The following is an 18,774-nucleotide window of genomic DNA, read 5'->3' on the forward strand; positions in this document are numbered from 1 at the left end:
AGCTTTCCTCAAAGGAAGGAAGTGTGGAAACTTACCACCACATCTTACAGAGGGTTTAATTTATCAAAAGTAGTCTAGGTAGTCAGTGGCAGGGTGAGCCAGAATGAAGTCTGAATTAAGATGCTTAGAGAATTACTCTAGCTCTTCCACTGGAAACTCTGAAACCTTCTTGCACAAGGACCCAGTCCCCCAGAGTCTGCAGTGCCCTCTGTAGTGGGGAGAGAACTTGGCATTAAAGAGCTAGAGAGGAGCACACACAGACAAATATATTAAGTCTGCAACAACGTGGCAATTGCATACATTCAAAATGATCGACACAAGTCAAACCTTAACTCTTCAGGATGACACGGACATTGCCCTGAATTCAAAGCACCTTTCCTTCGCACCGCGTCCTAGAGTGGGGTTTCGGGCAATCTGGGCAGAGCAGCACAGGCTCTGTGTAACGCCCAGGATTGCATGGCAACAAGGCTTCTTGGCTGAAGACTGAACACGAGTGCTCAGAAACCTCCTCCAGCATGCTGATTTTAGTGTGTGAACACCAACTTCTGGTAACCTGCCGTTATTCACTTAAGAGGCTGCTAATATACAAGCAGCCCGTAGAAATCAATGTAAGGGAAGGGGAGTCACTTGGCTCAAGAACTGGAGAGAGGACTGACAGTGATGGATAAGCTTGCTTTCCATCATGTCTTTCTAAACCACCAGTGCGCCTCGGACCGTACTTTTAGAAATGGTTTCTCAAAGCCAGCAATCCCAAAAGGTTGCCTGTGATTGCCTCGTCCGTGTGGGAACCTCAAGTTGGCCCTGGCCGCCACCCCATACACACCAAACCCAACGAGCAACCTTCCCGATTGTGCCCACTTTGTCGCCTCATGCCATCATTCCGCTGCTGCCCACCAGGACCGGTCAAAGCCTGTGGGGGCAGGAGGGGAGCGTGGCCTTCATCACAAAGCAAGCACACAAACAAACAAACAAAGCCCCACTTAGGGCTGGGTTTTTTGGACTGTGCTGCAGAAAAGGGATAATGATTCTTTCTCAGTGTACTTATTGACATTCATTGAGCAGCATATAGTTTATTTTAGCTAGACTTTGCGATGTAGCATCTATATTTAATTCCACAAGCTGTCGGGCAGCTCATATATTTACAAACACCATCCCGGAAACAATGTGTTTGCTGGTCACAGCTGCATCTGTAACATCTCAGGAGCTCTGTGCTTTTGGCACAGCTCAGGGAATTATCATTTTACATTCCAGTCTGTGCCAAGGCCCAAGTAGGGCAGAGCTTGGGCTAAAAGTTCAGATTCGGTGACAGGCATGGCGGGAAGCCAAGAGCAAGAGTAGCACTGGGGGCTGAGGGTCAGAATGGAGAGTTGCGTGTCAGCCTCACCTCAGTGGGGCCGCCCACACGGTGATGAGCAATTTCTACGTGATTGGCTTAGGTTTATTTTGGCTCCCCAGGCCTGAAAGAAATACTTAAATTGTCCTGTGTGGATACAGAAGCTGGCTCCGCTGGGAAGCGAGCTGGGGCTTGAGCAACGGAAGCCGGGCTGGTGGGACAGAGGCAGGGAGAGAGACGATTTCCCCTCTGGAGGATGGGACCAGCTCTCTGCTAGGGGTTGGGGCGAATGACTCAGTAGCTGGACCCAGGGAGGGTGGCTGGGCATCCTCAGAGGCAGGTGCCCATTTGCATGATCTTGGTCACAGGAGGACCAGCTTTGGCCAGCACACTTAACGGGGAACACAAAAGAGCTTGGGGGTGGGGTAGTTCAGAATTAGGCAAAAGGGTAGGCAATTCGTGGAGGTCTGTCTCCTACAACAGTAGGTAGGGGAACAGAGGGCAGGGGGTTCAGGGGTCAAGAAGGGTGCAGACCCCTTATCCCAGGTAGAAAGGAGGGGCTGGGGAACTTGGACCCAGGCTCAGCTGGTTTGAGGGTCTGAGGAAAGAGCACAGTAACCCCGAGGTTGTGCAGAAAACCAGCAACCATGGGTTTTCCACGTGGGCTTAGGTTTGGGGAACATGCCTAACCTTAAGATTTTTAAGACAGCGCAAGTGAAATAAAACTGCCTTCTCCCAAGACCATGCTGACAGGCCATCTCACCAGGAGCCACACAGCTTCCCCAGGAGCAGAAGGCTTAAATGTCTTTATCCAAGTCAGGAAAATGATTTTGGGGAAGACTTCCTTTAAAACTCTGAGATTTCAGGCTTTTCATCACTCCATAGCCATTTCTTAAATGAGAGTGACCTAGAGGCATCCAGGATGACCTCTGTGACTACCGCTCCCTTAACAGAGTAACGTCTGTGGATCTTAGGTTTTAGGTCATTTTGACCATACTAAGGACTTTCTTGGAAGAACATTACTGGCTTCTCTGTTCTTGAGTTTTCCCCAGTGTAACATGGGCATAATAACAACATCCACTGCATAAAGTTCTATGAAAATTAAACGAGTTAATGAATGGAAAGTTTTAAAGACCAGTGTTTGGCCCATAGTAGTCAACACCCACACAGTAATTGGGGATGACGATGGTGGGAGCTCTGGATCTTATGGGTTCCGACTCTGGAAGCATTCATTTCTCACTGACATAATGAAATAGACAGAATAAGCTCTAGGCGTAGCATTGAGAGACCAGGTTCATGTCCTGATTTACCCCCACATCAGCAAGGTGGCTGTGAATAACTACCGCCACCTCTGTGGCCCTACATTTTCTCATCTCTTGTCCATTGTGAAGGGGAGTCCATCACTGATGTGCACTGGATGGTTGCATCAAAATTACTTTGAGGGATTTGCAAAATACTTCAAAACATAGAAATGTGCCCCAACCTAGGACATCAGTTATTTCCTTCCCTCTCTGACTCTATGTCAACCCCCATCCTCACTCGTGCCAACACACATATACCGCACACACTCTGGGCTGCTAAGAGCCACTGGATGATTTCCAGGTAATTTCCAGGCTCTCACCCTGTTCCCCCCAGTTCTCTGACAGGATCAGGTGGAAATTAATCAGGGACCAAAAGACTGTAGGAAGGCAAAGTAACCAAGTAATCAACACAGAGCCAAGCTTTGAGAAGTTTCTTGGAGAAAATGAGTTTAAAAGATGTGACAGACAGACACAGACTCACAGAGAGGAAGGGAAGGCAGAAATGAACACAGTGGCAGGGCCCACAGGCAAATAACAAAGGGTCAGATGGACTGCCCCCACTTCTGAGTAACTAACTATGGAGGCCCTGGGGAGGAAGACTGGTGAGGTCACTCAGAGTGACTAGTAGAGATCCCCAAAGGCTAACAAAGACGTATTTTTTTTAGCAGAGACTACCTTCTCAGGCTTCAGTGTTCTTGCCTATAAACAACAACAAACAAACAAAATCCCATATTGGATGAGGCGGTGTCCATGGACTCATTTTGCCTCTTGTACTAGTGTTGAAGCATCGAAAGAAATAACAGCAAACATACACACAGTGCTCACCGCAGGCCGGGTTCTTTTTAGAGTTCTTTATAAATATTAACTCATTTAATCCCCACAACCCTATAAGAAGGCATTAGTATTGTTATCCTTTTAAAATACATATAACAGGGGTGCCTGGGTGGCTCAGCCAGTTGAGCATCTGGCTTCGGCTCAGGTCATGATCTCATGGTTCGTGGGTTTGAGCCCTGCATCAGGCTCTGTGCTGACAGCTAGCTCAGAGCCTGGAGCCTGTCTTCAGATTCTATGTCGCCCTCTCTCTCTGACCCTCCCCTGCTCGCACTGTCTCTCTCTCTCTCTCTCTCTCTCTCTCTCTCTCTCTCTCTCTTTCTCAAAAACAAAACATTAAAACAATTTTTTAATTAAAAAAAAAATATATATAACAGAAGAGGAAGCTGAGGCAAGAGAGCTGGGGCCAGCGTGAGAAGCCAGGCAGTTTGACTCCCTGGTGTGTGCTCGTGGGCCTCCTCCACGGAGCCACTGACTGGGGGCTCTGTGTGTGGCAGACTTGTGATGGCGGATTTGTGCTCAGGCCACAAGGAACCGCTGTTCTTTCCTAAAGAAGGAGCGTAATGGAAATGGTTTGCAGGAAGGTTCATCTGCATGGAGACCAGGTTTTTAAAGGCTTTGAAATGTGCAACCTTTCACCTAGAGGTTCTGTTTGATCAGCACCGCCTTCTTTCCCTTTTCTGGAGACTCCGTGACCTCAGGGCAGCTCTGGGGCAGAGGGGCCTCCCTGGCCTGCTCCTTGTGACCCGGGCTTTACCACGTGAGGCTGTGGACAACCCTGTCAGGTAGCTTGTCTCTCCAAGGAAAGTGCCAAGGACATCCTCCAGGCGTGTATGAAGCCTCTGTAACTGACAGATGAGTCTGCCCTTGAGAAGTGAAGGGCTGGTTATCACCCAGCAGAAACCTATAAATGTGGAGCCCTGAGGGGATGGAGCCTCCAAAGTCTAATGTCACTAAAGCTGTATGTGTGCGTGTGTGTGTGTGTGTGTGTGTGTGTGTGATTCTTTTAAACTCATCATGGGACCCTCAAGTCCTACATTTTCTTCCTGTTCCAGGAGGGCAAGTTCTGGGTCTGTTCATCAGATTTAGTGCCTGATATCACCCAGGACATTTCCTTGTGCCTAGGAATCGCTTAATAACCGGCTGTTTGTGGGACAGAAGCGGGTGAGGATGAGGACAGCTGAGGGATAGGTCTTGTGGTCGGAATGTCTGAGCTTCCCTCTGTTTCCCTGTGGCGTGACCTCGGCAAGGCCCAACCTGTCTTCCGATCTCTCCTCTTAGAGGTCTCCAATGAATGTAAGAACGTTTAGGAAACAGTCATTATAATTAGCTCTTACCTTTGCACACGTAATCATTAATCTTGCTCCCCTGATTTTATGTGGGGAAGATATCCATATGCCTCTCCTATTTTACGTTGTTTCCTGACCAGCGGTCGGGAAATGCAGCAAATGTAGTTTAATGGTTCTGGGCCAGTTCTGGGGGAGAAACTGAAGGTTGTATCACGGAGCCTAGAGCGGACGTGGTCATTGGGGGTGTGACATCCGCCTGGGTTCACGCAGGGAATGATGGCCAAGACCAAAGCTCTCGAGTGGGACCAGGAACATATTAGCAGGGTAAACACGCCGTGGTTAGTCTCTGCAGAGGCTGGAGCTCATCCCAGCAGGAGGGGAGACTGAAAGTCACTGATGCACTCCACATCCATCTGCCCTGGAGGAATCTCCACCCCAGAACACCCTGTCATTTCTCTTGTCTGTCCGCCCTTTCTAGTCAAAGGGGAGGCTTCACACCAAGATGTTGCGGAGGATAAGAACAAATAATGCTTTCTGTGAGTTTCTACCACAGACACCCTCAGATGTATTCAAGAAAACATCTCCTCAATAGCGTTGGCCAATTAACCACTCAAATGGCTTGAAAACTTATTTAATGTCACTGCCTAATCATTTTATGAAATGTCACTGCTCCAACGGGCAAGGATTTCAGCTTATGCCTCACTTTTGATATGCTTCACTCCCTTTCTGAAACAGTTTCCTCCCAAAGAGGACTGAAATCTTAATGCCTCTCCCCTTATATGAGTGCCCCTTGTATTTGCATAGAATTATGGAATTTCAGTATTGGGCAGGATCTAGGGATCATCTTACCCCTTAAATCAATTCATTGATGACTCCCAGGCTCCCAGAGGGGAGTGACTTGCTCCCAAGGGAACCTGTAAGTGGCAAAGCCTATATAGTTTTGTAGCTGTGAGTCATGTAAGTGATGCAGTGACTTGTAAATACCAGAGAGTCTGAAGTAGGTAGACTTGGGGGTGCCTGGGTGGCTCAGTTCGTTGAGCATCCGATTTCAGCTCAGGTCATAATCTCATGGTTTGTGGGTTCAAGCTCCACATTGGGCTCTGTGCTGACAGTGCAGAGCCTGGAGCCTTTTTGAATCCTCTGTCTCCCTCTCTCTCCACCCTTCCCTGCTTACACATGTGCTGTCCCTCTCTCTCCCTCTCAAAAATAAATAGCCATTACAAAATGCTTTAAAGCAGGTAGACATTGATCTGCCGCTGAAACACCCAATTCCCTCTTGTAGCTCTTATCCATTCCTGACCTTGGCATTTTCACCTATTAAAAGGGGATAAAATCTGGAAGATGAAATTGAAGTGTAATTGTATCATCTGTGCTTCATAAGCGGTAACTACCACACAAATATTAAGTGATGTATGCTGGCATTTATTAATGATAATTGTTGACAACATTTATGATTTTGTTGATTATATAATGATAATTTCTATTTCTCTTTCTCTATTGGCCTCTAACAGCAGCTTAGCTTGGCTGTACCCTCAACTCCTCTGAGTAGTTGCCTTTCCTCTAGAATAGATTTCAGAAAGGAAACTCTACTTCTTTAAAAAACATTTTCTTTTAAGTAGGCTTCACACCCAGAGTAGAGCACAATACAGGGCTTGAACTCACAACCCTGAGATCGAGACCAGAGCTGAGATCAAGAGTAGGACGCTTAGCCGACTGAGCCACCCAAGTGCCCTACCTCATTTGCCAAGATTTAGCACACGAGCAGCGCATGCCCCAGATCCTAACTGCTCTGCGTATCGACCGGCCCAGACATAAATGGAGACTGAGACCACCAGGAGAACACAACACCGTGCCCCAGGTCCTCAGCTGGTGACAGTCTCAGAATGGTGGAGATAGGATTCTCTCCATTTCAAAGGCTGCACTGCCTACTTCTCATGTGACTTGGTCTGTACCTGATTTTCTCTATTGGCAAAACTGCAATCCCTTTCCTTTATGGCTCAATGAACTTATTTCACTTGTGCCTTTGGTCCAAAGCTAATTTATTATTTGTGTAGGCGTAAAACGCTGTCTTAAGTGTAGTGTAAGTAAATGGAATTATTTGGCTTTGCAAGGAACCAGCTCGGCCATGACTTTAATAATACTCACACGCGACATGGAGGCTTACTTGGCTATCAGCTTTAGTGTAAACCGATCCTTGGAAACATCATGGGGGAGGTGCTGATTGTTTTAACCTGCCGAATATTAGCAATCCCATCCGGGGTCGTGAGAATTGAGATCGTTGTCATCTGCTGGGCGTTTGTGGTTACAAAATCCCCAGTGATATGATCTGTGGGGCATAAAGAGGAAATGGCCAAAACGCCGTCCCCCTTGAAGAGCCTGAGTTTCACACAACTGACAATGCGGCCAATACTTTTGTCTCTTTTTTTAAGGTGAGGCAACGCAGTCTAGAGATTTTTTTTTTTAAAGGAGGTTTTGAAACCAGTTTAAAACTTCTCTCTCCTGAAAAGAGATTTTTTTTTTCGTCAAAACGTCTTCAGATCCCGAGGAAAAGCAATGAAGCGGAAACCATATGATTCCAAGGCCAAGTGTTTTCTAGGAGCAGTCAGCACTGCATTCAGGCATTCTTGCCGCGCTCAGCAGACTTGGCCCGGCAATCAAAACCATTTGATTGTGATGCTGATACTCCTGGAACCAGGCAGGTTCCAGTACATTGTGAGCTTTGAAAAAGCCTAATTACAAACAAAGGACGGCAAGAAGCACACATTGACTTAATATACCTCATTTCTTTCAAAGAGCACACAGCCATTCACACCTGTCCTTAGAAAACTCTTGACTGGTAGGTGAGGTGGCAACCCTCCCCCCATCTTAGAGCACAGGGCACAAGAAGTTCAGGAGCCTAGCCAAGGCCACATGTTGTCCCCGACTCACTGTGATCCTTCTAGAAAATGCACGGAATTGAGTCGTCACATAAATTTGAGGATCCACTAAGTGTGAGGGCTGAAATTACAAAATCAAAGCCCTGACCTCTGGCCTTGAGGAGTTTGTAATCTAGATTGGGGAGGGGGTGGCGAGTAGCATCACTTAGCTTAGGGATCTGCCATGCTAGCTTTCTTGCATGCGGAGAACAGATGGCCCTTCCTCAGGGAGCACGGAAACCCCTCACCCGACCAGGCTCTGAACAGAATGCAAGAGGAGTATTGCCATCTTTTATGTTTTCTGTATTAGTTTTTCTGTTGCTGTAGAATGGATTACCACCAACTTTGTAGCATCAGGCAATACAAATTTACGATCTCACAGTTTCTGTGGGTCATGAATCCGGGTGCCAGTTAGCTGGGTCCTCTTGCTCCAGGTCTCCCCAGACTGAAATCAAGGTGTCAGTCAGGGAGGTGGTGCTCACCTAGGGCTCAGGGTTCTCTTCCAGGCTTATGTGGCTGCTGGCAGAATTTGTTTTCTTGTGTTGCTAGAAATGTAGTTCCCTTTTTTTTTTTTTTTACTAGCTGTTGACACGGAATTGCTCTCAGTTCCTAGAGGCGACCCACAGTCCCTTGCTGCATGCCCCCAATAGGCCATTCACAGTTTGGCTTTTTGCCTTCTTCACGTCACTAGGAGCTTATTTCTCTGACACTTCACCTTCTTTTAAGGGTTCTCATTCTCCTGATTAGACTAGGCCCACCAAGGATACTTTCCCCTTTGAACAACTCAAAATTAACTTATCATGGGAGTAGTATCTGACCATACTCACAGGTCCTGCCACGCTCAAAGGGAGCAGATTATGCAAGGCATGCCCCGAAGGACATGGGGGTCATGTGGGAAGTTCACAGAAGGACATGGGAGTCTTGGGGGCCACTTTAGAATCCTTTCTTCCACAGTGTTCTCCCACCTGTCAGTGCATCTCCACCCTACTGTTTGCTGCCTTGGCCGCGGTGTCAAGCGGCCCCAGTCTCCACAATGACCCTTCTCCCTTCCCCCTCCATCAATGTGCCTTTAAAAACCAACAGTATTTTAGAGGAGGAATTAATCACCAGCAAAGTTTCAGATAATGCAGTGAGCCCTTGCTTTCGTATTATCAATGCTTAGCAGAGCGTCTGGCATGTTGGAGTTCCCAATTTACGCTTCTCAGGAAATGAATGTGTGAATGATCAAATGAGAAATATTTTGGGCATCCTCATCAGATTACATCCTATAAAAAAAATTCCTACTCACCCCCCCCCATTGCAAGGCGGACTCTTTTCAGTTTATATCGCATTCCCCCTGATTCAAAAGTAATACATGCTTATTATAAAACACTCAGGGATTTCTCTTCCTTCTATGATTTTATTTTTTATATTTAACTTTTTAATCCATCTGGAACTAATTTCCCAATGTGATGTTTAAAATATTCCATCCCCTACCCAATTAGTCTGTAATGTTTTTATATGTACATGCCTGTGCTAAGTTCTTGTTGATAATGAGCTCTATTTTTGAGCTGTCTGTTCTGTATCATTGATCTGCCCATCCAATTTGTATGCCAGCATCACCTATTTTAATGATCAGAACTGTATACTATGTTTTAAGATCTAGTAGGGCAGATGTAACCTCCTTATTCTTTTGGCCTGTCTCTCGACCAGTGCATGAAACAAGGGTCTGTCTTGTGGAGGCTCCAGCTCCTTAGGTAGCATAGCCTTCTTTGGCAAGGTCTGGACATGGGAGCCAGATCTAGGTTCATATTCTATCTCTGCATCTTCCTAGCTCTACTCCGTTGAGTCCCAGTGAGAGCTAAACCTGTACTAATAATTATAACGCCATTATAACAAACTTACTGTGAGCATTAACTGGGGCAGCTTCTAAGAATCAATCACCCAGCACTTTGTAGGTGGTCGGTGCCTCCTGGCTGGAGTGGAGGAGTTAGTCTGAAGGTGCAGCTTCTCATGCCGCTGCGCCTGCATCCTTCTGAGAGGAGGCCACAACTCTTTTGAAAGCATCTTGCACACATGCTGAGGCTCAGGTCTGGCGGACTCGGGCCAGCCTTTGGCCCTGCCTCCAGAAAGCAGAGTACCCAGGATTCATGCTTGGCCCCGCCTCCGGAAGCCTCCTCAGGCCGCACACAGGGCCAAGAGAATTCTGGGGGGTTTGTTGAACCCGAGCCATTACAGAGAACCCTGGGGACTGTGGAAGGGGGCGTGAATCAGATATGGAAGCCTACTTTGTCTGCCCTAACAGGGCCCTGGAAATGCCAGAGAATTAGCACCCTTGTTTCACCCCCAAGGAGCCTGTCTCCAGGTTTTTGGCAGCCAGAGAAAGTCCTCAAGGCCCCGGATTACAGGTCCTGGGGGCGGGGGATGGTTAGAAGTCATTTTAGCACATTCTAGCACTGAAGTGCTTTTGGCGAGGGGAGACAGCACATGCCATGCAAGATCTAAGGGACAAATGCTAACCTAAGGACCCCCATAGGATTGAATCAGTCCTCTGTGTCTAGTTATCCTTAGACAAGGTGCATCACTGGAAATTGAAGGCATATGAAATACGAGGAGTCGCAAGGCAGTCAGAAGTTTTGAAGGCCAGACTCTTCTTTCCTACCACCTTACCTTCTACTCAGAGAAGGCCAGCATATACTCATTCACACCTTCGAGGAAGGTTTCTAAGTGCCAGCTGACTGCTCTCAGGAGCTGGGCTAGAAGAATCCCTGCCATCAGGGAGCTTCTATGCCCTGTGGAGAGAGACAGAACTACAGGCATCGTGTATGCGCCCATCTGCTCTCTGTTGATGCAGGTGGCAATCTGATTTCCCCCTCTAAGGCCATTCCTGTGCGGCCTTCAGTAAAAGGGATGGGATCCTGAAAGCTGGAAGGAGTCTTAGACATTATCTAATCAAGCCCCTTTACTTTCTGTAGTAGAACACGAAATCCAGAGAAAGGGAGTGATTTGTTCAAGTTCGCCCCAGCTTTCCAGCAGCGACCAGACCTCACTGCCTCTGTGCCTCACACTGGGCTGCCTGAGAAGGGGGGAGGGGTCCCCATTCACCTTGTGTCAGGCTTCCCCAGGCAGCCGGCACTCTGTGAGCCTAGGACTGACCCCCAGGGAACATTCTGAGGGAGGGAGACAGAAGCAGAGGGTGTTGAATCAACACAGGAGATGTAGCAGCAATTCACTGTAAAGGTTGGTCAGACAGGGTTCAAAACTCTGGTTTCTTCCCTCTTTGCCCCCTAACCATCATCTTCACGTGCATATGCACGGTGACTGGTATTTCCTCTAAGATTGTGTTAAGGACCACAGCCCAGTGCCTGTGATGAAGGGATGTTATTAGCATTACAGGGTTCACTACGTCTGATGCACGCACGCACCGGTGGGCTAAGACTGGGGTGTCCACCTGACGTCTCCTGTCGGACTTTTCTAGTTCCAGGAGCCCTGGAGGAGCGGCACAGAGGGGGAGAGCGTGGCGAGAGAATGAAGAAACCAACCGGCCGGGAGAAGCATGAGGTGGCAGTGCGGCACTCGGTTTAGAGGGCTCGGGCCGGCGGCGGCCCGATGGGCAACCCTGCTGGTGCTGGGCCTCCCCGGCTGGGTGCTGGCGGTCTCGGCCACGGCCGCCGCCGCGCTCCCCGAGCAGCATGCCCCCTCCGCCGGCCAGCCGCCTCTGGACTGGCTCCTCACCGACCGGGGCCCCTTCCACCGCGCCCAGGAGTATGCCGACTTCATGGAGCGCTACCGCCAGGGTTTCACCACCAGGTACAGGATCTACAGGTGAGTGGGGGCCGCCGGGCGCGCGCAGGGGCGCGGGGTCAGAACCCGAGCCGGTCCGGAGCTGCAGGTGCTGAGCCAGCTCCTTGGGACCCCAGACTTCCCTAGAAGAGAGGGCCGGGGAGCAGCCGGCAGGAGAAATAAGCCTACCATGTTGGTTTTTAAAAAAAGAAAGAAGAAAACACATACAAGCTGGAAAACCTGCTGATGCCTCCTGGGGAACTTAGCAAAAGGGTTTCTATTTATAGGCTGTGCTGCTTATAAATTGAGGACAAATCAGGCGGCATGGAGTCAGCGTGTGGCCCGTGCTGCCGCAGGAGGTCAGAGTCAAATGCCGGGGCCGGGTTTTAACTAATGGGTTAGGTACTTTTATGAGTTGTAATTACCTAGACATGCAAATGAAAGAAGGGCAGCTCCTGCTCCTGCCTTAGAGGTCTGGGGAGACGTTCAGGGGCAGAGGGCGGGTCTGCCTTCATCCTTGTCCCCACCACAGCCTCAGCTGGCCTTGCACGGGGACGTAGGCTGTGTCTTCTCGGCCTCTTAGGCCCGTCCTGGGGAGCATCAGAGCTGAAAGTCAGCCATGAGGCTGGCAAGGTCCATCTGATGAGGGATAAACTTGGCTGCTGGACCAGCACTTCAAAAAGCAGAAGGGTTCTCAAAATCCTCACCTTGGGCGACCCAGCGAGCCTCGGGGCTCCCACGGGTGCAGCTCTGAATACAAAGTTCGCCTTCATCCCTCTGCCCACTCGCCCTGTTGTTACCGCTCCTTTGTCCTCCTCACCTTGCCCGTGGTCTTCAGACAGCCCTGGGAGCTTTGCGGAAAGTTTTTCCTTTTATCAAAGACATCTATTTTCCAATTACAAATTAGTTTCTAATGCAACAAAAAGAGAAAATCTGAAAAAGCACAAAAAGAAATAAAACCAGAAAGTTGCCTGTTCCTTTAGCAACTAGAGGTTGCTATTGTTAACCGTTTGGCACACATTTCTAGTCATATGAACACACTGAAATTTTTGGCTCTCTTGCTAGATCTAGCACTTTACATGGCTCGCGTACACGAGTTCATTCGATCCTTACAACAATTCTATGTCGGAAGGACAATTATCATCCACTTTTCACAAATGAGTTCAGTGAGGTCCGGAGAAGTTAAGGAACTTGCCAAAGGATGCACAGCGAGTAAGGGAGGAGCAAGGCTTCGTTTCCATGTAGTCAGACTCCAAAATCTGGGTTCTTACAATATATTTAGAGACATTTTTTCTGTTTCGGAGAGTTTTTTTTAAACTTCTGCAATAACTATGCCATCTGTGTAGGGTCTCAGAAACAAGGTGTCAGGGCATTCATCCCTGGAAGACTCCCAAATGGTAAGAGCAGCCATTTATAGAAGCTGTTCTCCTGGTCTGTGATTGCCACCCTTGGGTGCAGAGGAAGGGGCAAGGTCAGGCAGTGAGGGGGGCTGGTACACAGAGAGAGAGTCCGCTCTCGGGACCAACCCATGCAGCTCTCTGATCAGACCCTTTCTCTTTCTTCCGTTGTGCTTGGACCCGGTCTGGTCATGGACAGGATTGTAGTTCACATCCTGCTTTGGTGCCTCTGGTCCTTGCCATCCCCCAAAGACTACGGAAGAAATTCGCTTGGGCCACTGAGGCAGAATTCAGCCAACACAGGCTGGGAGAGGCTGAGTTAACACCTGCTCGGGTGAAGGTAAATGGACAGAAGAGGTTGACTCGACTTTCAGTAAATGTACGAGAAACTGAACATATGCCCCCCCACACACAAATTTTCTATAAAGTGTACTCAGAATAATGCTCCTCTTTATTAAAGAATTTTTTTTCCATCCTCAGAGAGAGACAGGGAGAGAGAGAGAGAAAATTTGCCCTAGACTGTATTTAAGCAGCAAATCCCTCCAGTCCAGGAAAACAAGATTTAATTTACCTTAGACTTTTCAGTTCATCCCAATCTTTTATAAGCAGTTATCACTATATATATACTATTACTATATATTATCACTATTTTATATATATACATATATATTTTTTTTAAAGTATATTGGAACTGAAATGTCAGGCTGGGAGTCCCAACACCACCATCCACCTCAAAGGGCTGTAGAAACTAGAGTGAATAAACTATCACCTCTCTTCTCCCTCAGTAGACTTTTCTTGTCACTGAGTCCTAGCCCCAAGCCTCGCAGCCACTGGATGCCTGGGCCACAGCTCCGACTGGCCCATGGGGAGTGTCTGTAATCACTTCTGCACCATCAACTGGCAATGGTTTTCTGATCATTTAATGTGACAAGCTCTTACACTGTGCCATTCTGTTTCTCTGGGGTCAGTTACTGCACATGAACCTGTACTTGGGGAAACAGTAACCAGTCATTCTGACAGGAATGTGGCATTCTGATGGGTGACCCTTTGGTGGGGCGAAGAGAGAATGGTCACACACGGCTGCTCCAGGAGCATTCTGGGAGTTTTGCCTTTAGTTATTAAGCAAAATGGTGGATCCATGGATACTGTTGTAGGGCTCTAGGTTACTCCTGTGGGAATTCATTTTTATCCCTTCCTCTTTTGTCCCCAGGGGCAATTCTCTCTGGCAAATTCAAAACCTTGTTTACTCTGATTAAAGTGGTGACAGAAAACTGGTAAAATAGACATTGAGGGTCATCCCCAGTGACCTGACGGGCATTTTGTCTAGAAGGGCAGAGAGAGAAAATGCTTACAGAGAACATCAGCTCTGTGGTGAAATCCTGGGTTTCAAGCAGCATTAGTGTTTTACTTGTTTCCTTAAGAAAGCTTTTGGTAGATAGAAATCAGGTGGTATCCACACGTGCCTTCCGTAGAAGAAAGGAGATGAACCGTGGTGGGGGCAGTGACTTCCCAGTGGGGCTAGAATGTTTGGAGCAGAGGCCATGAAGCCTTCTCACACAACGGGCGAGAGGCCCTCCTTCTCTTCTTGTGTGTGAACGGATCAGAACTAGCTAAAAGCAAGTTTCTAATATTAAGCTCTGAATCCCATCTATTCTTGCATGAGAGCCTGCTCTCACTTTGAGAAGATGACTGGTGGTTCTAGAATAGCTCTGTCCTCTAACCATGGGCCCCTGGAGACTGTTGCCCTGTCTGTCGCAAGTTTATATGCCTGCAGGCATAGATGATTCAGAATGAAAGTTCTGGAGCCAGATGACCCGGGTTCTAATCCTGGAGCTGCAGCTTACTAGCTGTCTATTGTTGGGGAAATTATTTAATTGCTTTTGTTCCCCAGTGTCCTTATTTATAAAGTCAGGACAATAATAGTTGCCTACCTAATAGATGGATGTGAAAAGTAAATTATTTAATTGATGTTAAGCACCTAGAACAGTATTTAATGAATATTCTGTTATTAGATTGTCCTTAACAAATAGTAGCCAGTGAAAGAATGGTAATGAGGTGAGAGCCATGGGCGCTGTCTTTGTGACAATGTCTACTGAGGGCTTCACATTCAACAGGCTGGATGACAAGGAGGGGGAAGAAGCATATGAACCTTTATCCCTCAATCTCTCTTTGGGAGAGGAAACGAACCAAAGGATGAATGAATCATCTCTGGGGCCCACACTTACTGGTCACCACAAGTAAAAAAAATCTTTCTCCTACAGTCAGGGATTGCTAACTGAGCAGGCCTTCCTTAGAACATCCTACAGAAGCCAGTCACTGCCAGGTTCCTGTCCCCAGGGACAAAATGACCAATGTCAGCACGGCACTGTTATGGGAAGAAAGCATGCACTCTCGTTATGCCTTCCTAAATAACAGAATGCGCTCGGCCATGATACCCAACTTCGGGCTAGCTTTTACATGCCATTAACCAACCTTTCACCGTGTCCTCAAGTCCTGTTAGATCAAGATCTGAGCAATCAGCCCATTTCTCAGACTGTGTGTCTCAAAAGGCTAGCCATAAGAACCAGAGGAGCAGAGATCTTATCTTCAATTCCATTTGTGACCTCCATGTCCCCTCCCTTGCCTGACTCCGTCACCCCCACTAGAACTTACACATAAGTGCTCCACCTCTCACAGCAGCCCTGTGAGGCAGATGGGGGCCATTAGGGTCCAAGGCAGTGAGATGGACTTGTTCAAGGTCATAGCCAGAAATAGCACTCAGGGCTCCTGACTCCAAGTCTCCTGCTCATTACTCTAGACCATGCCACTTCCCTCTGACTGGTAAGTGCATCTTCATCAGACCACGCAACCTAATCAGGCACCTAAATTGAGCTGATGCAAATGTAAATATGGTTTCTCGAAACACTCTAGCAGTAATGTTCCATTCTCTCCTTGCTACAAATCAAAGTAATGAGCAGTCTGGGTTTTTTTTATTTCTTTTTGTATTAAAGCTTTAATAGAGAGATAATCATGGGATTGGAAAAAATCCAAGCCACTATGATGAAACGCTTGAAACTCGGAAAGAATAAATTAAAATTAAGAGAGAAAAGTTAGAAATCATACAGAACAATGAGCATAATATGGTGGTTGGGAGGAAAGCAAAGCTGGGTATAATTCCAAATTATTGATCTTACTCATTATTACCTCCATTTCTATCTGCTTCTTATTTAGAAAGGAAGGGCCTGGGGATACATTAGAGGCCTTTTGGGAGGAAAACAAACAAACAAGAAAGAAATTAAATAGGTGTTATCACTGACAAAAAGGATATTATACTTTGATCATATTCTTTTTTTTTTAATGTTTTATTTATTTTGATACAGAGAGAGACAGAGCATGAGAGGGGGAGGGACAGAGAGAGAAGGAGACACAGAACCGGAAGCAGGCTCCAGGCTCCGAGCTAGCTGTCAGCACAGAGCCTGATGTGGGGCTCGAACCCACAAATGTGAGATCTGACCTGAGCCAAAGTCGGAGGCTTAATCGACTGAGCCACCCAGGCGCCCCTACTTTGATCATATTCTGGGAAAATTTTGAGAACCAAAGTAGAACAAAGCCGAAAAATGAGAGAGGGGAGTGATACCCAAACGTAGGGAGTGTTGAGGCAGGAATATGTTGTAGTAGGTGCATCTGGAAACCCCCCGTAGAGCAAGCAGGGAGAGAATCGGTTGACGTGGTGAGTTAGGGCAGTGAAGGCAAAAGACTTTTCAATAGACACCGGAGCAATAACCCTAAGAAAAAAAACCCTTTGTTTTCTGCAATTCATCAGGATGAAAAATAAGATTTGGCAACAGCTTCCATGTGAGGGAAGTGAGAAACGGGGGCAATCAAATATTTGATCCACGCTGCCCCAAGCGTGGCTGCTGCACCGGCAGCGTCTGCGATACGTGAGAGTTTGTAAGCAGCACAGGACCCCGGGCCCCGCCCTAGACCTACGGAATCCGAGTACACGTTCTAACAAGAGCCCCCGATGAACACTGGGACGTGAAAGCTGAGAAGTCCCATATTTGACTGCGCTGAGGGCTTGGGAAGTAGAAGAGCAGGACTGACCAGGGTGGAGAAGGACAGAAGATGCCACGGTGAGGCAGCACCCGCGACGGTGCATTTATATTTACAGGACATGTTACAAATGAAATAGAGTGGTAGTCAAGGGAGGTTAAGTTCAGGAGTTATTAGTGCCAAAGCACACCAATGCGGAAGAATAGGTCCAGCGGCTGGGAGAAAAGTTTAAAAGCAGAAAAGGCTGGAGGGCCTAGAACTAGCCTGTGGGTGCCTCCCGGGAGATGGAGAGGTAAGGAATCGGAGAGCAGCTGTGGAGGCAATCACACAGAAGGAGCCCCAGAGCTGATTTATCATCCGGACCACGTCTCACGGACTAACAAATACTGATTTGGATAAACAGCGAACCCTGGGAGAGGCACCATCTCCAATTAAGAGATCACAATCCACATAAATAAACGGCAACCAAAGGCAACCTCAGGCTGCCTGGGCAAATCCCAGTGATTTCCCAGGCGTTCATTACAGCGACTGAGGTAGAGACAGGCTATGTTACCACGCCGCTGCAGGGAGGCGAGGGAGGCCATACTTCTCAGGTGGGTGGGCCAGGTGGGAAGAAGGGGAGCCCTTGTGGAGAAACGGCCCCACCCAAGTGAACTCTGAACTTCTCACTGGATCTCTATTTTGACAACAAGGGAGTTGGAATGGAAGGAGAGAAATGAATGGTGTACAAACTAGAAAAAGACACACAAATGAGAGCAGATTTAGAGGCAAGATGGCAATGATGAGCCTCTAGTTCTGGTAACAGGTGCTGTTTTTCTGTTCACAGGGGAGGAGTCAGGAAAGGGCCAGAACAAAATGTTTAGAATTTACTTGAATCAAGAGTCTGGTGCTCACTAAAGGTATGGCACCTCTGACATAAATGATCTAATCTGGGCTGTGAACCCAGCATAAGATCTTCACCCGAGGAATTTCATTCCAGAAATGTTTGGAAGGCCCTCAAATCGGGTCTTGCATAGCCTCATCTTTGTGCAGGATCCTGTCTCCGTCTGTGACAGGGAAACACAGCACACAATGCCACAGACCTATACGAAGCTTCAATTGCATCAAAATAACTGAATGAGAAAGTGTTCTGCTCTCTTGGAGCAAGATGAAACAGCACATAAACAAAAAATTGTAATTTAAGAGCAATATTCATTCAATCAGGAGTTTTGAGGGCCGACTCTGCTTACGCTTCTACAAGATTGTGGTCGTAAACCATGACAAGGAGGGGGACACCGTTCTTGATCTGATGGAACTTACAGAGAAGTGTGTTTGGGAACTCTGTGCAGAAAGGTCAAGGAAAGCTGGAATCAAAGGGGAATATAGACCAAACTCTGATGAATGAGAGGAAGCCGTCCAGGTGGAGAGTGTGGGAACGGTGTGGTAATCACAGGAGGAGCCAAAGTCCTGGAACACACACTATGGTCTAGAAACTAAGCAGCCAGCCCTGAGTGTTTAATGTGGATGTCAAGAAGCATGTGACTGCACCCCTCTGTCACCTGCTCTGTGCCACTGTTATTTCTGCTGTATCTTGTCCCTCCCAAATGCCAAAAGGGCCTCTTAGACAGTGACCTCTTCCAGGGTGCAATTTCAAAACACTCAGACCCAGAGGGGCACGAATTACTCAAGTATTAGAGATGAGTAAAAATGAAGAAAAGGTGTATCCAGAGAAGGCAGAGCCAAATGCAATTCCTTCCATTTCTACCTTGGAAAAACGGGATGTGAATGCTCACCTGGTGAGAAAATGGTAAGCAGTGCTTTCAGGCCCAGTAAAGCTACTGGTTCATCTGAAAATCCAGCATCATTTATGCTTAAAAAATTGAGGTTAGTGTAAGTTGACCACACTGCGTATTTGCTCACTTGGTCCTCTTACAA

General features: G+C 47.5%; 1 protein-coding gene across 1 annotated transcript in view; it reads left to right on the top strand.

Annotated features, from left to right (window-relative positions):
- BRINP2 (BMP/retinoic acid inducible neural specific 2) overlaps positions 1-18,774 on the top strand; it is a 114,649-nt gene that overhangs the window by 45,638 nt on the left and 50,237 nt on the right. Inside the window, exon 2 of the mRNA XM_029935126.1 lies at positions 11,127-11,473. Coding sequence (XP_029790986.1) covers positions 11,205-11,473 — 269 coding nt within the window. The 5' untranslated portion in view covers positions 11,127-11,204. The remainder of the gene's footprint in view (positions 1-11,126; positions 11,474-18,774) is intronic.

Source organism: Suricata suricatta, chromosome 3, assembly GCF_006229205.1.
Source record: "Suricata suricatta isolate VVHF042 chromosome 3, meerkat_22Aug2017_6uvM2_HiC, whole genome shotgun sequence".
Taxonomy (NCBI): Eukaryota; Metazoa; Chordata; class Mammalia; order Carnivora; family Herpestidae; genus Suricata; species Suricata suricatta.